Genomic DNA, 23654 nt, shown 5'->3' on the forward strand with positions numbered 1-23654 from the left:
AGGTTTTTTGGCTCCCCATCCCAAAATGCTTCGAATATACAAAAACAAGTTAGATATTCGAAAATCGGAGGACCAAACGGATCGTTTGACGTATCTTGCGCGACTGAGAATTGATCGGTCTTCAAACTACTGAACAAAAACGAGGTGATTAGTAGCAAGTGCTGGTGACTGTACCTTCAGTGGCTCTCAAACTTCTTCGTCCAGATGCGGACGGCACAGCTGGCGCCCTAATCCTGCTTCACCGACAAGTAATGCATCGCTACTGAGGATGCGATGCATGTCCTTCATTTTTTATATTGAGTATCACCCAGGATGAAATCATTTTTGCCTGATTTTTCATATTTGGCCAGAAACATTGTCGACATCCCTCTTCTCTCAATGTGTTTCACAGGTGTTGGTCGCACACTTCAATGTCCCCACTGCAACGTCAGATGTCTGGGACAACAACATCTGGACAGACACGTGAAGATAAGTCACGGTCACATCGGCAGGAACGGGAGATTCAAGTGCGAGCGGTGTCAATACTCGACCGACAAGTCCACCCGTATGAAACGCCACCGCATGGCTCACACGGGAGAGCGACCCCACTGCTGCTCTATCTGTACGGCACGGTTTGCTCAGCGGTCCACTCTCACCACACACACGCGGACCCATACGGGAGAACGGCCGTATGCCTGCTCCCTCTGCCATGCACAATTCGCTGACCAGGCGCACCTCATCAGACACAAGCGAACCCACACTGGGGAGAGGCCGTATGGCTGCTCCCTCTGCAAGGCACAATTCATTGAACGGTCAAAACTCACCGGACACATGCGAACGCACACTGGGGAGCGGCCACACAGCTGCTCTATCTGCAAGGCACGGTTCTTTGAACGCTCACATGTTACTGCACACATGCGGACCCACACTGGGGAGCGGCCGTTCGGCTGCTCCATCTGCACGGCACGGTTCACTGAACGGTCTACCCTAACAAAACACATGCGCACCCACACAGGGGAGCGGCCGTACGGCTGCTCAACCTGTGCGGCACGGTTCGCTCAACGGGCATATCTCAACGAACACGTGCGGACCCACACGGGGGAGCGGCCGTACGGCTGCTCACACTGCGAGGCCCGGTTCACTCAACGGTCAAGCCTCAAAAAACACATGCGGTCCCACACGGGGGAGAGGCCTTTCGGCTGCTCCATCTGCGCGGCACGGTTCTCTCAACGGTCAAGCCTCAACAAACATACGCGTACACACACGGGGGAGCGGCCGTACAGTTGCTCCCGGTGTCAGGCCCGGTTCGCTGAAGGAGGAAGTCTCATCAAACACATGCGGACCCACACGGGGGAGCGGCCGTACGGCTGCTCACACTGCCAGGCCCGGTTCACTCGACGGGCATATCTCTTCAGACACATGCGGACCCACGCGAAGAGCGGCCACACGGTTGCCTCTACATCAGCAACGGTTCGGCAGTTTGACACAAAAAATACGTTTTAAAGTGGTTGGTTCACTGGTGAGAATAACAAGCTGTGAGTGACCGAAGCGGTAAATCGTTTAAATGTCGAAACACAGTGCTGAGGCTTCACGACAAGTGCATGACCAGCCCCCGTTGTACGTTAGTTATTCGTGTTATAGCTCTGACTCTCGTTTGTGAGCTTCGTGGCTACCAGTGTCATATCTGGTTTGTTTGTACTTATCCGGTGTGATTCAGTGGTTGTGTATTTAAAATAGCCGCCCTTACATAGGAGGAAAGGACTGTGGAACTGTCGTTATTTTAAGCGCCGTAGCGCCATTTTTAACCCATTAATGCCGCTTGGGTCATATATGACCCAAAAGCAAAATCTTCATGTTTCTTCTCAATGGAGGCAAATGGCACTTTGATGAACTTGCGCGTGTGTTTTGTCGATTTTGTGGGTTTAGTGACGACAGTCGGAGCGGCATAAAACTGGTGTGAGCTCGTCCACTGAAGTTTCTGGAGGCTGGAGCCAAAGACGACGGGACTGCACAGCAGCCGGTCACTGGCAATGGCGCGCCGTCCCAAAAAGTAATGTTGTATTATGTTTGCAATTTACTATCTGTTGAATGATCGTCTACCTATTTAAATTTGTCTGAAAAAGTATGACATGTATTTTTGCCCTTCTCGTCACCGGATAACTTTTGTTCCTCAATAAATATCCTTGGGTCATTAATGACCCAGCCGGCAATAGTGTTATCAATTTACTCAGTACCTATGTTAAATACAATGGAAGCAGCTGATGATTATACGATTACTTATTTCTGGGGGTTGTGATCAGATCACAGTGGCGGATCCGAAGGAGGGGATCCGCACATCACATGGGTCACTCATGACCCCCCCCCCCTTGGGGCCCGGGGCGCCACCGACCTATCAGTAGCACCACAGGCCTGACAGGGGCACCACAAGCCTAGCAAGGGCACCACGGGCCTGTCAGGGGTACCACTGCACAGGCTTGTTAGGGGAACCACATGCCTGCAGGAGCACCATCGGCCTAGCAAGAACACCACAGACCTGCCCGAGGCACCAGATGCCTGCCAGGGGCACCATCGGCCTACCAGGGGCACCATCGGCCTACCAGGGGCACCATCGGCCTCGCAGAGGCATCACCGGCCTCACAGGGGCACCACCAGTCTCGCAGGGACACCTTGGGCCTGTAAAGGGCTCCACGGGCCTGTTGGGAGCACTTCAGGCTTGTCAAGGGCACCACAGTCATGCCAGTACCCAGGGGCACCAGCGGCCTAGCAGGGGCACCACAGGCCCGCCAGGGGCACCACAGGCCTGCCAGGGGCATCACAGGCCTAGCAATGGCACCGCGGACCTGTCAGGGTCTCAAAAAGCCTGTCAGGGGCACCTCAGGCTTGTCAGGGCCCAGGGGCACCACAGTCCTTCCAGGGACACCATAGGCCTGTCTGGCCTATGGTGTCCCTGACAGTGTCAGGGGCACCAGAAGCCTAGCAGGGGCGCCACAGGCCTGCCAGCGGCACCACCAGCCTCGCCAATGAGACGTCGCAATGCATTGCAATGCAGTGCGTCTTAATATCGATTGGCTGAGACCGCCATACAGTAGGTATACAGTATACACTAGGGTGGTACTTAGCAATAGGGTGAATTTTATGTTATCCGATTTTTAGGCGTGCGGGTAGTTTTCTGGTTCCATTCCCGTAAAAAATAATGTGTGCAAAATGATTTTGAAAAATATTGATATTTAGGGGTCGCGAATTGAGGTCAAAGTTGACATTTTTGGGCAAAAAATCAACTTTTTGGAAACTACTTTAAACCTATTTGGAATGACATATGTGGTCATTAAGCGTCATTTCAGACGTATTTTGACCTTTGTTTGTATAACAATTGTTAATCCCATCACTTCCGGCCGATCGTAGCCAGTCCAGGTCAGGCCAAGACAGGTCTGATCTGGGCTGTTTTACCCATGTCAGGCCTGTTTTGGCCTGCGACCGGTGCCTTCTCACAGTGGAGGTCATATCCTCTGATTAGTGTGAGGAGTGACCGGTCTCTCCTGTTCCAAAGGGAGGACGAGCCCCACGGTTCTATCGGTTCTTGAGACATGCTCCTTTTCTGTCAAAGAGAATGTGAAGAAGTTGGAGTCAGCCTATCGCCGGCGGGCGAAAGCAGAGGCGATAGTGTGCATTGAGCTGCACTGGTTTATTGTGCTTTCGGGATGTTCTTCCGTGGGCGCTCCTTCCGACTCTAGTGCCAGTGCCAGCAGCAGACTTACCCGGCCGTTGCGGCGCGCACACGGAGGGAACGTCTTTGACGATGGCTACCATGAGAGAGAAACGTTGACTCACACTCCCAAGCGCATGCGGGCGAGCGGACGTCCCCAACAGTGAACTGGCCTCGACCGGGCCAAACTGCCCAACCGTAATGTGTGAAGAACACGTGAACCTGTTATCAACTGCGGCACGGAACTTAGGATACGACTCCGACTGAACCGCGAATACTGAGCCGCGAGAGAAGGAGCGTCGACCGATTCTAGGTCCTGGTGATGGGGAGGGGGGAGGGATTGGGGTGGCCAAGCTCCTCGCCGTTCCCAACCTCCCCTCCATCCAAGCACAGGAGGCCATGCTCACAGCGCTGGGGGACTAAGAACTGGAGAAGCGGAACTGCGGCCTTTTGCTTCGACGCCACGACGGCGAACAGCATGCTGGTGAGCGGTACTTAAGCCCTTATCGAGCAGAAGCTGGATCGGCCCGTCCTCCAGCTGGCCTGCCGGCACCACGTGTACGAGCTGGTCCTAGAGAAGACCTTCTCCACCTGCCCTAGAATCTCGAGCGGCCTCTACATCCGGCTGTTTAAGAGGTTCAAAGGCGGGTGGGAGTTCATACTTCATTGACAGGATCACACCGGTGGCGTTCGCCGTCGACAACGTTCCGGAGTGGGACGAGCTGCTGGTCAGCTTCCATCGCTTCCATCGCTGGACTATGCCTAGCTCCGGGAAGACTACCGAAAACTTCTGGAGCTCTGCGTAATTGCTCTCGGTGGAGTTCCAAGCACGGCATCCGTTTCTCCGCCTCAGAGTACTCCACTGAGTTAGATGGATGGCAAAGACCATCCGCACTGTGGATGCCTTCCTCTTCAGGGAGCGGCTCCGGCTGACGGCGGCCGAGGCCCAGGTCATCAGACGCTGTCGCTGTCCGTTGCCTGCAAGTTTGCCGCCGCCTGGTTTAGGACTCTACTGCCACTGCACCGGCTCTGGACCTGACCTTCGTGAACTCGTTCTGCACCTACCCCGACAAGGAGCTGTCGTCGGGGTAGGTGCAGTCCCGGTCTTCGGCCGTCACTTGTAGTACTTGAGTGATCGGCTGGTGACTCTGGAGCTTTTAGACCCCGACTCTCGGGCTCAATCAAGACATGGTGCTGGCAATAGACTTGTAGGAGAGGGAGGACGAGGACCCGCCCCATAAGTTCTTAGTGGACACTATGAACGCCGCTCTCGCGACCGAGACGTTGGCGAGCTTCCTCACACCATCGTTCAAAAAGCCTCAAGGATCCACGACCTGGACGCGGGGCTCATCATCAATGACCTAGGCCACTGGGAGGACAGCAGCTACCAAACCGCAGCTCGTGTAGTCCGGGAGCTGCGGGTGGTGAATGACTTCACCAGGCGCGGTATGGCGCTGATGTAGGACTGGCACTCATGAAAGACAAAGATTAGCGCCAGTTCTTCCTCCATTTCGTTGAATAGATCACAGAAAACGCTAACCTGACACCCGAAGATCGACTGCAATTGCTAACCAGGCTACACACAAAGTGATCTGGGTGCCCGTTGCCCATGATACCCCTCCCTCCAATGAGGCGCCAATAATCTACTAAAGAGGAGGAACTGGAGTAGTGGAGTACATAGACCAGCGTTCTGGCGTGACCGAAGCTGCATGAAATATCAATAAACAATATGAAAATGACTAAGAAATGCCTTATTATCATCCGATTACAGCGTAATAGGAAAGTCAGAAACGATTTTAATGATGTTGAAATCTGCTACCAAAATCTCAATTTTGACCTTGATTCGCGACCTCTAAACATCAATATTTTCCCATAAAAATTTGCCTCCCTTATTTTTTACGGGGATGGAACCGGAAAACCACCCGCACGCATTAAAAATCAAAAATTGATTTTTAAGTGCCACCCTAGTATACACATTACACAATAAGATATCTAGATAAATCAGTTTTCGTGATAACTCCCATTTGTGACTATACTAATGCCGGTTGGGTCATTTATGGCCCATGCCTATAACTTGAGAACCGATGGAACAGTTTTTTAAAGCTTGCAGTTTTTTTTTTTACTGGGACCCATGTGGCTAACATTTGTTAAGGATAACTTAAGAATCAAAAAAAAATGAAATTCCAGCATTAATGGGTTGAGAGCGTCCGGTTATATCGAAATAATGCTTCTTTGTGTGGCTTTGGCTCCCTCCAGTATTTGCAGCATTCCGCATTATGTGCGCAGTCTTTGTCGACAGGGCGCCGGTCTAACGTAGGTTGGCATGTTATGTAAATCTTTATACTCTATTCATCCCGTGTACGTAAAGGCGGCTACTGTTGCTATGTGCTGTCTGTACCTACAACTTTACAAGCTTGACGGGGTGTTCCTGTCGTGTCGCCCTCGGCAGATTATGTGCCACCTAAGGCATTGTTTGCATTGCTCTATTGAAGAATGTACTGACACTTCCTAAGGACACTGGACACATGTCTACTAACCAATACCTACTACATGTGTCTTAGTGTTATGGTGTTGATGTTGAAGCACATATATTGCCATGTTCGAATAAACGCGTGTATAACAATTTTCGGCTATTTCTAAGTTTTATTACTTGTTCAACGCGTGTTTTTCTCGCTATTTATTTGTATGTATTGCTTTGTATTAAAATGTAAAGAAAATATTTAATGCAACCTTGTGCATCCTGTTACTGTATGTTTTATTTTGGTCGTGGTGTGGAATACGGGAGGCGTGCGTGCCACGGTGGAGTTTTCCCAAATAGAGACATTCCTTAGAGAAAAAATTGATTGTGTTTTGTCCTCTCTTTATCTTTCAAATTGTTATTCCTTGGTGTTGTCAAATAGGCCCTTCACTTTATGGTTAAGTTGGGTCGGATTTCTGACCCTGTGATATAGTTAACTATTAGTTAATAAAGGGCAAGTGAACTATTCTGTACGAGCTCAGCGTTCCCTTTCTAATGGCTGTATTTCGAACGACAAACGGATCAACTCATGGAAAGCTGATGACTTGTCGCGTCAACATTGCCGCTACCGCCCACGGCGCTCACCAAGGTGACCTGGAAACGCGACCACCAGCTGCATGGGTCTTCTCTCGGCGTTGTGATTGTTCCAGTGTATGAGCGACTTGTTGGCATGGAACGTTTTTAATGGCCTTTCTTCTTCTTGTGTATTCTTCAGGCATCAGTGGCTCGGTGCAATGTCCCCACTGCGACTTCCGATGTCTGGGAAAGCAACGTCTGGACGGACACGTGAAGAGGTGTCACAGTGACATCGACAGGAACGGGAGGTTCAAGTGCGAGCGGTGTCGGTACTCGACCGACAGGTCCACAGACATAAAACGTCACCGTAGGACTCACACTGGGGTGCGGTCGCACTGCTGCTTCATCTGTACGGCGCGGTTCACTGAACGGTCACACCTTACCAGACACTTGCGCAGTGGCGTATCTAGGATTTCTCTCAGGGGGGGTCCGCAGTCAAAAGGGCCCTTGACTGACTGGATTGAAAGGGCCCTTAAGTGGCAAAAGGGCCCTTGAAGCCTGAGTTGAAAGGGCGTTAGCCCGCGCCCCGTAAGGGGGGGGGGGGCGAAACGGCCCCCTGTCCTCTTCCGTAGCTATCTCCTAAATGACTGCAGATATCGCCACCAAACTTTCAGGACCTCTCCGGGCATCCATTTTACACATTGTGACCTTTTTCCAGAGGCTATGATAGGTTGGCCGCAAATACGTCAGAATGACGTCATGTTCTGCCATTTTCGACCCAAAAAAGGTTTTGCAGGAAGAGCTATCAGACCTACAGAGCTGTAGGAACATGAAAATGTTCCGATATAAAAAGTGTACAATTAACAGGCTTAGGTCAAATCTGAGCACAGTTTACAGAAAGTGCGTTAAAAGAGCTTTGTTTGTTTTGTTGGGTTGGATCCAGGCTATTTCGGCTTTCGGTCTGACAGGCCATTTCAGGGCCGGAGGGATGATAGGAATTGAGGGAGACATTGGTCTGGGCGGGCACCTTGGTGACTCACTGGGGCTGAGCCTGTCCAACAGGACAGGCCGACCAGCCTCCCAAGTGCTCACTGCACCCGGTTATGAGTGTGCTTCCTTAGGAGCTGCAGTGCGTCCAATGGGAGCCGCCCGCATGGAATAAAGTTGCCCGTCCAGGTCCAGCCCGGATCAGGGGTTGCGGCATGGAGGAGAAGGATTTGAATGTCCTGAGGATGGAAACGGCGAAAGGGGTGTTAAAAGAGCTATTAACTACGCTTTTCCCCGGTACTGTAGCTCTATTCATTTCCGAATCATGCGGTGGTTTGTTGAAAATTGTCGAAATCGGACCTGAAAATTGGCGAAATTTAACCTTGGATGACCTATGTGAACTGAATTTTGAACTGATCTAAAAAGTGACAGGCGTAATTTCGTCATTATTGTTTGCTTGCGTCCCTTCGAACACTGCCTTAGGCGTGTTGGTACGTGGCTCAGAAGCCGAGTTATAGATGCAGGGGTGCGGAGCCGGAGCTGGAGCCGGAGGAGCCGCCGGTGCCGGCATATTTTGCCTGGAGCCGGAGCCGGAGCCGGAGCCGTGAAACAATATAGCCCGGAGCCGGAGCCGGAGCGGTAAAAAAGGCGGCGACTCCGGCTGTTTTTTTTTTTTTTTTTTTGAAGAGGAAAACATTATTGACCTAGTTCGGTTTCACAGTGCCTGCAAGGCAGTAAAATATGTGGTATTCAAAATAGCCTTGTTATGCAAATACAGAAACAACGTGAACCAATCCTTCATCTTTTCTTTTCCACCCGTATTTATTTGTATAAAGGATGAACTGAGTACTGGAGTCGAAGCCGGAGCCGGAGCCGGAGCCGAAGCCGATTTTTTTTCTCCGGAGCCGGAGCCGGAGCCGTCTGAAATTTCCACGCCTCCGCATCCCTGGTTAGAAGGACCCTGGCCGGGCGGGGGGGGGGGGGGGCGTGGGTGCCACCACATCGTTTTTTTGCGACAGCTCGGAACACGTCGGCAGGCAACAGAGAGCCAAAACTGGGCATAGCTACCTGACCTTTGATGCAAACCGGGCCTTGTGACGCCCGCATTTTCACGGAGGGCCTCTGGTCGTCTTAAGGACCCTCTGTTACCCTCAGAGGGACCCTCTGATGGCCTCTGAAGACCATCACTGGCCTCAAAGGGTCCTCTAGTGGCCTCCATGGACCTTCTGGGTACCTGAAAGGTCCCATTGTTTTCTCTCCAGGGGCCCTTTTTACCTCAAAAGGTTCTCTTTTACTTCAAATGACCGTATGTTGGTCTAATACATGAGGCCCCTAGTGGCCTAAAATAGCCCTCATATCATCTAAGGTGACCCCCTGTTTGCCTTAGAAAAGAGGTCCCTCCGGGTACCTGAGAGGCCCTGTTTGTGTCCCAAAGGGTCCTTTGCTGGCCTCATAAGGCCCCTAGTTGACCTAAAAAGTCCTCTGATTGTCCAAGGGCCCTCTGTTCGCCTCAGAGCTTTTTCCTGATAGTGCCTGATGACCTCATAGAGCCCATAGTGGCCTGACATAGCCTTCATATCACCTCAGAGGGCCCTCTGTTGTAAGGCTCAAGTGGCCTTCTCAGAGGGCTCCGACTGCCCTGTGTCTGACAATTGTCCACTCTTATCCCTCTTTTGGGTGACCTTTTCCCCCTCTGACACCCAAGCCAAAATACGATTTTGGGACACTGACTCCGAGGGCCAGTTGATTTTCAGAGGGCCCTCTTTGAGGTGGATGTTAGGGCCCTCTGTTCGCCTCAGAGGGCCCTCTGGTGGATTTAGACTTCAGAGGACCCTATTTTGGCATCAGAGGGCGCCTCTCTGTGGCATCAGAGGGCCCTCGGAGGCCTCAAATGGCCCTATTACATCTCAGAGAGCTGTCTTTGACCTCAGAGGGATCTTTTTTACTTCTTTGTGGTGTCTAAGGGGGCCCTCTGGCCTTTGTTCGCCTCAATGAGCCTTAAGGGGTACTCCGATGACTTCCAAGGACCCTCTTTGATCTCAGAGGGCCTAAACCTCATAGGGCTCATGGTGGTCTGACATAGCCTCATATCACCTCAGAAGGCCCTCCAGTGGCCTCAGAGGGCACTTTGTGACCTTTGAAGGCCCTCCATTCGCCTTAGAGGGCCCTCTTTGATCTCTTTGATCTCTTCGATCTCAGAGGGCCCTTTGTTCACCTCAGAGGGCCCTTTGGTGACCTCCAGGGACCATCTTTGATCTAAGAGGGCCGGCTGGTGGCCTCATAGGGTACCTTGTGGCCTGACATTGACCCTCGTACCTCAGAGGACCTTCTGTTCGTCTTAAGGGGCCCTCTGCTGGTCTTAGAGGGCCCTTTGTGTGCTTGGGAGGCCCCTCTGAGTACCTGAGAGGGCCCTCTGTGTGTTTGAGAGGGCCCTCTGTGTGCCTGAAAGGGTCCTCTGTGTACCGTAAACCGGGGTGAGTTGATATGGATTTTGAGGTTATTCTAGATTTCTTTAAAAGCCACATTCATTTACGGAATTCTTTTTGTGCCAGTTTCATGGCACATGCCTTCGGGAGGCAATCAGCAAAAATGAATAAAAAATGTATATATTAAGCTCCTTTTTAAAACGCCAAAGTTCATATCAACTCACCACCCCCCAGGGGGTGAGTTGATATGATTTTGGATTTTTCAAAATTTCTCGGCTAAAGAAGCTCAGAGGTGAGTTGATAAAATGCCAGTGTTTAAAAAAAGGATGAGAGAACACATCCTGAAAGAAACCATTAGAAAAATGATAGTAGTTTGGCAGCAGACCTCACATTCATGAAAACGCAATCATGTCCAACACAGCGCTATCAAAATGGCTTGATTTTAGCAGCATCATTTTTTCGCTTTATGATACTTAGTTTTACTTAGAACATTCTGAACTTGGCTAGTCACGTGTCCTCAAGCCAACGGTATCAAAACTGGCAATATATTTTGGAATTACAAGTGTATTTTCTTGTAATTAAAACACATTGTCAGTTGCGGGTCAAGGTTGATATGCCTCTGACAGAAATAATGGATTGAAATGAAAGAATACATATACTTCTGAGCTTTTTTGGACTGGTAGTCAACAAAATATTTGTGAAGTGAAGTGAAGCGAATCTAATTCGGACTGTATTTTATCAGGTGAAATAAGCGACATAAAACAGAATTCGGCATCAAAAGCCAAAATTAACCCTCGCACTTATAGGCGGGCGAACGGACCACCTCGGCTTTTCGCACATAACTCGCGCAAAAAGCGGCCGATCGCGACGAAACTTTCAGTGCCTCTCGAGTTTATCAATTTTACATATGTTCTAAAGATTTCATGACCCTGACTCAAATGGTTTTTGACTTGTGACCTGATTCTCGAGACCATGCTTGGCCGGAATCGCGATTTGGCGTAGTCGGCTCACATTATCCGCGCATTTCCAGTCTTTTTGTGATTGTAACGTCCAAACATGTAAATGATGTTGGTCCCATGCAGTATTGTGGGTGTCAACTGTCAAGGTCACCTGAAGGTCAGGTCAGGTCATTGACCTTTGGTGACCTCGGCTCACTTTTGGAGTTTTACATGTTTCTAGGGTAGTTTTTTCGGGCCGATGTCGAATTTAACATGCATTTGATCATTTACGAAGTAGTTTTAGTGCCTTCGTAACATGTTACGACACCGTCAGTGGTAGTTGACACTTGACACTCCCTATGGATAGCCGGCAGGACACCTACTGGTTGACCTGACCTGACCTGACCTGGCCTAAATGTACGAAGACACATGTGATCAAAACAAACATGACATTCGTGATCAGCAACAGCCAAAAAATAATAACCTCGCTGTACGAACTTCAAATAACCCCTTATTTTCCCGACTTCTGGGTAATTGACCTGGCCTGGAAGGTTAACCAATGACCTAGGACCTTAACCCGCGCCGGGCCGGTGCTCTGAGATTCCGCGCCGGGCCGCGGGGGGGTGTTTGAACACCCCCCCTTCTAACTCGGCTCCTGGGCCACGTAGCGACACGCGGTAAGCGGCAATCGAAAGAACGTCAAAAATAAGGACGAAAACACTTCGGTCATTTTTTGGGTCAGGTCAAAGGTCAGGTCACCAGAGGTCACCAAAGGTAAAATGTTGACTATTTCAACACTTTGGAAACTGCCAACGGCTATCTCGGGAACCGATAGAGCTACAGCGCCGCAAAAAAGCGCATTCGATAGCCCTTTTACAGACCTTTCTGAGTAATGCTCTCAGATTTGACCTCAGGTCAACAGTTTAGCCTCCAGAGGGCAAAAACTCCAAAAATAGCCGTTTTTACGAAAATCGGTTTTTCGGCAATAACTTTTGACTCAAAAGAGCTATGACATTACTTTTGCCAGCATCGTGTTCCTCTCGTCGAGACGCGTCGAATGAACTATAATTTGACCTTGAAAGGTCAACTTGAAAATTTGACCTCAGGTCAAGGTCATGACCTGACCGGAAAAGGTCATGTTGCATATCAGTCGATCCGCAACGTCGAGCCGAACACATCTAAGGCGTTTTCAGCGCTCTAGCGCTCCTCTATCAGAAGTTATCATCGAAAAACTGTTAGATTCTGTTCGTGACCTGAGATGACCTCGGGGACATAACGAGGGGTCACAGTTGCCATTTTCTGGTTCAGTGTGTCTATTTTACCTACATCTCGATGATTGAGAGTGTCTAGAATAGCGTTCGTGCAAAACAGACGCTTTTCAATTTTCTCCCATTGACATATAATGGAGAGGCCGCAAAATTGACCTGACCTTAGGTCACCGATATCAAAATTCCGAGATATACATTTTATAGATAGTGTTGCTCTAATCAATCGCTGAAAGTTTCAAGGCAATCGTTCAGTCGGTGTAGCTATGACGAGCATTCTTATTTTTTCTGAGGTGAGGTCACTTGGTGTGACCTGGTGACCTGACCTAAGGTGACCTGGGTCTGAAATTTTTACAACATGTGCGGAAAAGATGCACGAACAGGTGTGCCAAAAACGGCGGCGCTCCGCGCCGCCGTTTTTGAGATATCTGCGAAAAACCGCAAGGGGGGGTGTTCAAACACCCCCCCCGGCCCGGCGCGGGTTAAAGTTGGTTATCATCGGCTTCCTCGCGTCTCGGGCAACACGCTCGTTTTTTCCTCGAAGCTCTAGCTCCACCAGGGGCCAAACGACGATGGGATTCCACCGGACCCCCCCCCCCCCCCTATAAGTTAAACGCTGGCAAAACACGAATACGGGCGAGGGCTAAAACACCAGTCAATTTCTTTCTATTGTTTGTTCCATTTCATTTTGTCACTCATTCTCGGTTGGCAACTGCCAAGCAGGAAAACTAATCAGTTTCACGAGATCAGAATTCCCGCGCTGTTAGCCATACAGAAACGACAGTTCTGTCATTTTCGAAACCACGAATAATTATAACATTTTTTTATCTGTATGTATATAGTATGTATATATAGGTGTTCTATAGTGTTCCTTTGTAGCTTGTAGGGAGCCATCTTGAGACTTGACAGGGAGTTGTGCTGTGCCTTTTGCATGTTAGGTATGTCCACAGAAAAAAAAGCTTTGGGGTCACTGATGTTAGTTGTCGGACCTTCGTCCCCGTCTTGAGTTGAGAATTGAGATGTTAGTTTCAAACGTTTTGGCCAGTTACTCTCCGGCCGTCGTCACTCGTCAGGTGTTCTTTGACCCTCAGAAGGACCTGGATGTTGGTGGCGTTGCGCCGTACGCGTCCAACCGTTCGAAAGCTCCTGTAGTCAGCGGGAATCGAACTCGGGTTTCCCCGGTGATGGTCCACGGTTCTAACCACTCCACTATCGAGGCAGATTTGCCGGTGGCCGGAGAAGTTACTTGCTGAAACGTTGTGAAACTAACATCTCATCTCAAGACGGGGACGAAAGTCCGACAACTAACATCAGTGATACTAACAGGCCTCGTCTCAAGCATTCAGAAAAAAAAAACTAAAGCTTTTGGGGGTTGATGGAATGATGTGGGGAGAGAAAAGGAGAAGAGTTGGTCTTATTGACTTTGTCTTACTTGCAGACCCATATTTCATGCTAATTTGCATGCATACCAGCCTAGTATCAGCTTTTATCATGCATATCAACTCACCACTTGATGGCATATCAACTCACCACCTGTCACTTTTCTTAAAATTATAAAAAAGCGTTGTTATAGGTGAAACCCAAAACTACCTGGGATCAACAGTAAATTGATGGTAGTTTCTTTCCCAGTGCATGTTGTTCCATGAATATCCACCGTCTTTGCTGTAGGGTGGGGACTTTTCCTTAGTTTCAAAATCAGAAGAAAAAAGGACTTTGAAAAAAGTAATGTGTTAAGAAGGCACTGCACCACATGCATGCCTTTCTCAGCTATATGCATCACTTATTGGTTGCTTCACTTCACAGAAAAATAAAACTAAAAATTGGTTTACAAATGGATGAGCAGCACACATTTTAACATTTTTCGAGCAATTTATATCAACTCACCACCCCATATCAACTCAACCCGGTTTACGGTACCTGAGACGGCCCTCTGTTCGCCTGAAAGGGTCCTCTGTGTGCCTGAAAGGGCCCTCTGTGTACCTGAGAGGGCCCTCTGTTTGCCTGCGAGGGCCCTCTGTTTGCCTGCGAGGGCCCTCTGTGTGCCTGAGAGGGCCCTATGTATGCCTGAGAGGGCCCTCTGTGTACCTGAGACGGCCCTCTGTTTGCCTGAAAGGACCCTCTGTGTGTCTCAGAGAACCCTCTGTGTGCCTGAGAGAGCCCTATGTGTGCCTGAGAGGGCCCTCTGTGAGCCTGAGAGGGCCCTCTGTGTGCCTGAGAGGCCCTATGTGTGCCTGAGAGGGCCCTCTGTGAGCCTGAGAGGGCCCTCTGTGTGCCTGAAAGGGCCCTCTGTGTACCTAAGAGGGCCCTCTTTGTGCCTGAGAGGGCCCTATGTGTGCCTGAGAGGGCCCTCTGTGAGCCTGAGAGGGCCCTCTGTGAGCCTGAGAGGGCCCTCTGTGTGCCTGAAAGGGCCCTCTGTGTACCTGAGAGGGCCCTCTGTTTGCCTGAGAGGGCCCTCTGTGTGTGTCTAAGAGGACCCCCTGTGTACCTGAGAGCGCCCTCTATGTGCCTGAAAGGGCCCTCTGTGTACCTGAGAGGGCCATCTGTTTGCCTGAGAGGGCCCTCTGCGTGCCTGAGAAGGCCCTATGTGTGCCTGAGAGGGCCCTCTGTGAGCCCTAGAGGGCCCTCTGTGTGCCTGAGAGGACCCTCTGTGTGCCTGAGAGGGCCCTCTGTGAGCCTGAGAGGGCCCTCTGTGTGCCTGAGAGGGACCTCTATGTACCTGAGAGGGCCCTCTGTGTGCCTGAGAGGGCCCTCTGTGTGCCTGAGAGGGCCCTCTGTGAGCCTGAGAGGGCCCTCTGTGTGCCTGAGAGGGCCCTCTGTGTGCCTGAAAGGGCCCTCTGTTTGCCTGAGAGGGCCCTCTGTGTGCCTGAGAGGACCCTCTGTGAGCCTGAGAGGGCCCTCTGTGTACCTGAGAGGGCCCTCTGCGTGCCCGAGAGGGCTCTCTGTGTGCCTGAGAGGGCCCTCTGTATCCTTCACAAGGTCCCTCATTGGCCTAAATGTGTCCTCTAATAATCCTCAAAAGAGTTCTACAATACTTTTTCTTTTAGCGAATAAAATGGGAAGTGGTCAAAAGGGCCATTGAAGTCATTTCATTTTTTCCGTGTTATAAAAAAAACTTTTTTTTCTAGGCTCCAGGGGGGATCCTAGGACCCCCAGGGTCCCCCCTTAGATACGCCACTGCACTTGCGAACCCACACTGGGGAGCGGCCGTACGGCTGCTCCACCTGCGCAGCACGGTTTTCTTCCCGGTCAAACCTCACCGTACACATACGTACCCACACTGGGGAACGGCCCCACTTCTGCTCTATCTGCACTGCACGGTTCTCTAGGCGGTCAGGTCTCACCACACACATGCGGACCCACACTGGTGAGCATCCGTACGGCTGCTCCATCTGCAAGGCACGGTTCACTCAGCGGTCCAACCTCAGCAGACACATGCGTACACACACTGGGGAGAGGCCGTACGGCTGCTCTATCTGCTCTGCACGGTTCACTGATCAATCAATCCTTAAAAAGCACATGCGGACCCACACTGGGGAGAGGCCGCTCGGCTGCTCTATGTGCAAGGCACGGTTCACTCAACAGTTTACACTAACAAGACACATGCGTATCCACACGGCACCGAACGCATGCGGACTCACACGGGGGAACGGCCGTACGGCTGCTCCATCTGTCAGGCGTGGTTTGCTCTACGGGGAAGTTTAACCAGGCACATGCGGACCCACACTGGGGAGAGGCCGTACGGCTGCTCCATCTGCAAGGCACGCTTCACTCAAGGGGCAAGTCTCACCTCACACATGCGGACCCACACTGGGGAGAGGCCGTACGGCTGCTCCATCTGCAAGGCACGCTTCACTCAAGGGGCAAGTCTCACCTCACACATGCGTACCCACACGGGGAGCGGCCGTACGGCTGCTCACACTGCCAGGCCCGGTTCGCTCAACGAGCCAAAGCTTATCAGACACATGCGGACCCACACGAAGACTGGCCGTACTGCTGCCACTACTCTAACGGTTCGGTAGTTTGACACAAAAAGTCGGTTGTAAATGGTACACAGTTTTGAGAATTGCACAGGTATGACCGATGCGGTAAATGGTTTGATTGGCGAAATGCAATGCTGAGATATGTCGACAAGTGCATGACCGGCCGCCGTTGTACGTTTGATATTAGTGTTATACACCTTTTTACGCCCAATTTAGGGCGGCAGTGTGTACATTTCAGTAATAGTGCGGGCGATTCCGACAGTTTGCCATGGTCTGTCTATGGCGCTTGGCGATCTGTCGAAATCGGTTGCACTATAGCTGACTGCGTGCACTATGTCTATATTTAGCCGTAAAAAGGTGTAGCTGTGGTTCTCGTTTGTGAGCTTCTTGGCTACCCGTGTGAGTGTCACATCTTGTTTCTTTATGTTAACACACGGTGATTCAGCAGTTGTGTTCTTAACTATCCGCCTCCACATAGGAGTTAAGGAGTGTCGCTGTTTGGTACAGTGTCGTAGCGCTGTGATTTGTGAATAATGTCCAGCTACGTTGAGGGACAATACATTCTTCGTGACCACTACTCATTCCTTTATTCATAGCATTTCTGCGCGGCCTTTGTCGACAAGGCGAAGGCTGAAAGGAGATCGGCGTGGCATGTAAAGCTTACAATACCAGTATAACGCCTTTTGGGGCGACTAACGGAGCGAGCGAGAGGGTGGGCCTTGCACGTGCGAAATTGTGAGGAGGTACCTCCAACTGACTTGTGCACAGCACCCTACTAACCGGTCTCTAGCGATGTGCCAAATTTGAGGACAATCGGCCCAGCCGTTCTCGAGATCTGGAAGCGGCACCCTGCACGTGCAGCAGCACCCCCAACTATGGCACGTATGGCACATGGATATGCACACGGTGACTATAAATACGGTGATCTCATCTGGATTTGGTCACGTGATCATTTTCGAGCGCAGCGCACGTGCAGTTGTGGCGAGGGCACTTCCAGAAATTCTGGATCCATGCGATTTTGGAGCCAATACAAAGTCTATGGGAAAATGGTTCATTTTTATTTGTTTTTCTTATCACACCTAAACTTTCAAGTTCTTCTCAAAGATACACCCTGATTCATGTGTAGAATTGATTGGTCTTCAATATGGTATCAATTTTAGATTTTTATCGGATAATTTCAAAAATTACTTACCATTTCAACTACAAAAAGAGGTGATTGCGGCTAAGCATTGTGACAGCCATATCATGTGATTGGGAAATTACGCTTTCTTGTGCATCTTCATTTTAACTGCTCTCGAAGTTAGTACCTACTAGATGATTCATGCGTAGAATTTGTTGAACTTTTGTCTTGTGTCACTGTTAATGCCTTTATGAAATAATTATTCATGTAATTTCGCCCCGGCCGACATGGACGCCGTTGTGAGCCGGTTTTGGCGTCGGGGAGAGAGAGAGAGAGAGAGAGAGAGAGAGAGAGAGAGAGAGAGAGAGAGAGAGAGAGAGAGAGAGAGAGAGAGAGAGAGAGAGAGAGAGAGAGAGAGAGAGAGAGAGACGGAGGCGGAGGCGGAGGCGGAGGCGGAGGCGGAGGCGGAGGCGGAGGCGGAGGCGGAGGCGGAGGCGGAGGCGGAGGCGGAGGCGGAGGCGGAGGCGGAGGCGGAGGCGGAGGCGGAGGCGGAGGCGGAGACGGAGACGGAGACGGAGACGGAGACGGAGACGGAGAGAGAGAGACAGAGACAGAGACAGAGACAGAGAGATAAAGACCAGGGGCCATCGGTGAGGCGGCGTGCCCGCGCGGGAGCTCGACGACAGGTACTGGGAGCGGGCTCGCCTTTTCCTCGTGGTGACCCATCAAGGCTGGGCGGCGGCGGTACTAGTTTCGCAAGAGACAGAGACATGGAGCGACTCGGGACTCGTCTCAGTCCGGCCGCCACCCAGCCGCCCGCCGCGCCTGGCCGGGCTGCTGCTTCGCCGGCCGGATGGCGCGGGCGGCCCTCCCGGCTCCCGCCCGTCTGGGATGCGCTCCCCATCCGCAGGGCGTCGGCGGCGCCCAAGAGGCACAAGAATAACGGCGTTGCTGCGGGCGGCTTGTGGGGTGACGGTGCCGCGCTCCTTCCCGGCTCCTCGCCGTCCGTCCCCCCTCCCCGGTGCCGTTTTCTTCCAGGGGAGGTGCCCCGGCCGCCGTGCCGGGGCGTAGCGCAGTCCGTGCTTTAAGCACAACAAAATATCCACCCAAGCTAGATTAAGGTAATGACAAACTAGGATTAAGAGTGGCTACAGACTTCAGACTTTATGCAGACTTAACATTAAGATATTATATATGCAACTAAATGACACACATGGTGTTTGTTCTAACCTTCTCAACAGAAAGTGAACATGTCAGGACAGCACCCCTTGGTGACCATTATACTCAAGGGGTGTAGGCACTGATCCCCCAGGGGTGAAGTGATAGGAGCACAAACATGAGTCACTAGTTAGCTCTGTGTCTTTCCTCCTGCAGGAAAAATATATGTGTGATGCCCAATGTGACTGGTAACTGCATATTATAAAGCTGGAAATATTGTACAAAGTTATGACAACACAAGCAAACAATGCATGTTACTGCTCTTGTTATTCCTATATGAGACCTCACAAGACACAAAAATATGCATGGTAAAAAAGGGAGCAACAATACATTTCAAATGTAGCTTGTCATTAAAATGATCATGGAATTCACTACATCAAAAGTGAATGAAATTAAGTGATAATCAAAGACTCTGGAAAAGAAGATCAGCATAACCATAGATATGTAGACTACATATGTCTTGTTTCCAAAGCTAAAGTATGATCCTCAATGTTGTAAAAGTTGGTTGGCTTTTACAATAACTTTGAATAAAAAACAACATATGGTAAACACAATTCAAGGAAATCCCAAGATCTATCCAACCTTTGACATGCCCTGTTTGGAATGCTGTTAAACATGATATGGTCTTCACAGAATAGGAAAAATCAACTCAAAATATTACCTTCTTTTATTACAAATAAAATCTTCCCATGAAATTCACTATTGTGATGTGACTGCAGAGCTCATTCAGTCAATCAGAGACTGTGCAGAGACTTAATCATTTAAACAATCAGAGAATCAATGTGCAGAGACTAACACTTTAAAATCTAGTGACTTTTCACAAACATCTTTTATGCTACAAGCTTATGATTACTCAACACTTTTTTCATGATTTGAATATGGTGGTGTTCATTTCAAGTGAAAACATTCATCCAGCACTAAGCAGATTATTTCTAAGCTCCACTAAGTCCCAATTTCTGCTATATTTCGCTTGGAGTCACTTCATAGTTTGAATTCAAGGTGCCTTGTGGTTTTACCCCAGTTATGTAGGTAAATACACAAGGATTTATTGACTTTACCTCAGTTATGTAGCTGCTCCCTTAATTTAAGTTTCTCGTGAAATTTCATTGAGGCGTTGCAAGATGGGCTGTAGCCAAATTCTCTTTCCTGTTTAGCTGATGCTCATAATAGGTACCTCAACATTTTTTCATTCCAATTTTTGTAGCTGTTAACAATTGATGAAGACCCATCTACCTAGACAACAATGACGTTACAGAGGAAACCCCTGGCTGTGTTTCACCGGCGCGCTGCCAGCCGCTGCCAGCGCATTCCGTGAGCTAGCGTCAACCTCTGGTAGGGTCGGAGGTATAGGCTTGTTGATGTCTCTACGTAAGCCAAAAATGGCTGGCAGAGTGCCGCGAAACACCACCCTTATTTTTGCACAATAATGGTGTGATAACTGTTCCTGCAAGAACATATAAGGTGAAATGAAGTAAAATCAGGTCAAACATTAACCCTCGCCCGTATAGGGGGGGGGGTCGAACGGACCCCCCCCCATGGTTTTTCGCGAATAACTCGCGTAAAAAGCGGCCGATCGCGACGAAACTTTCAGTACCCTCGCGTTAATCAATTTTACACCTACCCTGAAAATTTCATGACCCTGACCCCAATGACCTTTGACCTGTGACCTACTTTTCGAGACCATGTTTGGCCGGAATCGCGATTCGGCGTATGTCGGCTCGCATTAGCCGCGCGTTTGCAGACTTTTCTTGGTTTCAAGCGTTCAAACATGTGATATGATGTTGCCCCCATGCATTAGGGTGGGTGTCAAGGTCACCTGAAGGTCAGGTCAGGTCATTGACCTTTGGTGACCTCGGTTCACTTTTTCGAGTTTTACATGTTTCTAGGCCAGTTTTTGGAGCTGAATTCGAATTTAGCAACCATATGAACGTTTACGAAGTAGTTTTGTACCTTCGTAACATGTTACGAAGCTGTCAGAGGCGGTTGACACCTACTAGGAATACCCGGCAGGACCCCTACTGGTTGACCTGACCTGACCTGACCCGACCTGGACTAAATTCATAAAGACATCATCTGTGATCAAAACTAACATGATATTCGTGATCAGCGCCCTGAAAAACCCCATAGCAGCCACACTTTACGACGTTCTAACAGGTCCCGATTTTCCCGATTTTTGGGTCATTGACCTGACCTGCAAGGTCAACCAATGACCTAGGATCTTAAAATTAGGTATCATCGGCTTCCTCTCGTCACGGGCAACACGCTCGTTTTTTCCGCGAAGCTCTAGCTCGATCAGGGGCGAAACGGCAAGGGGGGGGTCCAACGGACCCCCCCCCCCTTATACGTTCGCGGCTGGAAAAACACCAATACGGGCGAGGGTTAATATATACCCAAAAGAAGCAGTGTATGGAGTACCTATGTTCACATTACCAATAATATGATACACAACAGGCCATAGAAAAACCGGTGAATGTTGAATTGTAACCCAATTTCAATATCAACATGGCACTTGGCATTGACAGTAAAACACACCGTTTTTTTATGTTAAATCAACAGGAAAAACTCCTGAACATAAACAAAATGATCAGAATATATAATAAGGATAATAGTATAAATAAAAATCGACGAATCGGCCTATCATCGCCCTTACACATTCACCACTCCCAATCCCCATTCCACGCACAGATTGTTTACCTCTTGGTTTACCCCGTGTTCGCAGTCTCCCGGACGACGAAGATTCTATACGCCGTCCGACCAATCACGTTCAAGATCAGCGGGGCTTGGCCGCGCTTCTCGAACGCCATTGGCCAGATTACGCAGAATCTTCGTCGTCAGGAAACTATGAACACGGGGCTACATTTTTCGCTATGGTAACAAAAGCGCCAGAATTGACTACCAGAATTGGATCCGAAGGTCAAATGGGTCACGTGACTGTGCAGTTCAGATGGACAACACCTGGATATGCATTGCCTAGCGCACGGCCGGATACTCAGAAATTTCCGTTAATCTAAGGAAAGACTCCGCTCGCTCCGTAACAACTCTATCCATCTTGTATAAGCGCGGCTCCTGTAAGATACGAGTACGACGTACAAATTGTCTGTACCTACAAGCCTGACATGTTGTTGACTTGACAAGTTGTTGTCGTGTTGCCGTCGGCAAACTATGTGCCGCCAAAGGCTAAAATAACAGCAGCGTTGTTCTATTGAAGATTGTAACACAGAAAAAAGCCACTATCTAAGGTCGCACATACACTGGAACAATCACGACGCCCAGAGATGACCTGCGCAAACAGTTCACTAAACGTTGCCATGGATTAGGTATTCCTGGGTGGGACACTCCGCCGATTTTCCGACCACCCGGCGGCGGCGGCGGATTTCCCGACGGCGAGAGCGCTGGCGCCATTTTAGCATTGCGGGCTATGGACGGAGCGTGTCTTTTTGTATACTTTTGTCGTTTATTACTTACCTGTAACCGATTTTGATGAACATTTTTGTGAACCTGGTAGAACAGGAATTGAGGAATGTCATGAACATATTCTTTTCCCAGTTTTGATTTCAGAAGTTGCTTAAATTCTGCTGACAAGTGAGGGTTCGTGATTACAGCCGAAGAGCCAATGTTAGAATAAAGTGAAGTTTCATGCTATAACATGAAAATAAATTGATATTTGTATTAAATCATCAATAGGAACTTGTTTGACTGCCGAGGAACGATGATATTTGATGATAAATTGCATCGGCAAGTCGAGGATACCGGCTCAGTTTATGGGCATCAAGTAATGATTCCGTATGTGATAGTGACTAAATGGAGCCATAATAATTATAAGAAAGAACTTAAAATATGTGTGAAGTCTCTGAAATCGTGTCTTATGAGCTAAGGTTCGCTAATTTCGCCCTCCATTACCGCGTTTTTAGCACGTAAGCCGGTGCGGCGGCCGCCGGCGCACTCGCCGCCGATGTTTCGGAGCTCCGCCACCAGGGCGGCCGCTTGGTCGCCGGCGCTAGTGTTGGGGAATAGGGAGTGTCCTATCTGGTCCTATCCAGGAATATTTCATCCATGACGTTGCCGAAGGCCTCACACTGGGGATAGGTCGCACTCGCAATGCTCATGCTGCTCCATCTGCACGGTGCGGTTCACTAAACAGTCCAACCTTAGCCCGCGCCCCGCTGGGCTATTCAGCCATACGCGCCCTGCTGGGGGGGGGGGGCAGATTCTGCCCCCCCCCTGTCTAACTTCTGAACCGATGGTCGTAGAAAGCCGGGGAAAACGGCAATCGAAAGCTCTCAACGAGGCGAATCTTAAGAGCCCAAATTTTTTTACTTAAGTAGGTCAGAGGTCAGGTCAAGGTCAGGTCAAGGGTACAAAATGCAAGTTTCTACAGTATCAGCCTTGCACCGTAATTGCCGAAGAATGGACTGAGACTAATTGCCCAAAACGTGTTCTTAGGCTACCAAGACAATATTCGTTGCATACAATATCATTCAAAGGTCAAGGTCAAGGTCAGGTCAGGTCAGGTCACCAAAAACAAAATATAGAAAAGGGCATGTGCGACACATGTTTTATGGGTCATTTTATTCATAGAATTCAATAGGCACACTCAATTAGTGATATGGACCACCTCTGGATGAATTTCAGGTCGAGGTCAGGTCAAGGTCAGGTCAAGTGAGGTCAAATTTTGAAGTTGGTTGTTAAGGCCAAAAAAGGTGTCTATCTGATGCAGTTTTTCACGGCGAGTCGAATGGTGCTATTTTTGTTTCCGTACGAGGTCTAGAACTTCCAAAAAATTCATTTAAAAAAAAAATGTGTCGTGACGTCATAAAATTTTGAATAACTCCCACATTTTTGAACCGATTCTTCTCAAAATTGGTATGTAGGTGCACATAGACCACTTCTCTGACATATATTCCGGTTTTTTCGATACACTCAAAATTTTTGATTTTATAATTATTTTCCCAAAAAAGTCGATTTTTTGAAAAATTTTGGGCCAAAATCCAAAATTTTCTAAAA

At 49.5% G+C, this 23654-nt stretch overlaps 2 protein-coding genes across 7 annotated transcripts in view; both read left to right on the forward strand.

Annotated features, from left to right (window-relative positions):
• The window catches only part of LOC122389342 (zinc finger protein 271-like), a 259548-nt gene that overhangs the window by 22390 nt on the left and 213504 nt on the right, over positions 1-23654 (forward strand). The window lies entirely within an intron of this gene.
• LOC122389348 (gastrula zinc finger protein XlCGF17.1-like) lies at positions 192-1874 on the forward strand. The gene has a single exon (XM_043381271.1). It carries the CDS (start codon positions 313-315, stop codon positions 1480-1482), a length of 1170 nt encoding a protein of 389 aa, XP_043237206.1. The 5' UTR covers positions 192-312; the 3' UTR covers positions 1483-1874.

This window comes from Amphibalanus amphitrite, unplaced genomic scaffold (genome assembly GCF_019059575.1).
Source record: "Amphibalanus amphitrite isolate SeventyFive unplaced genomic scaffold, NRLGWU_Aamphi_draft 000355F_arrow, whole genome shotgun sequence".
NCBI classification, from domain to species: Eukaryota; Metazoa; Arthropoda; class Thecostraca; order Balanomorpha; family Balanidae; genus Amphibalanus; species Amphibalanus amphitrite.

What these genes read in the sequence shown, in the direction of transcription:
- LOC122389348 (XM_043381271.1), top strand. Translation starts at nt 313, where the DNA reads ATGAAATCATTTTTGCCTGATTTTTCATATTTGGCCAGAAACATTGTC.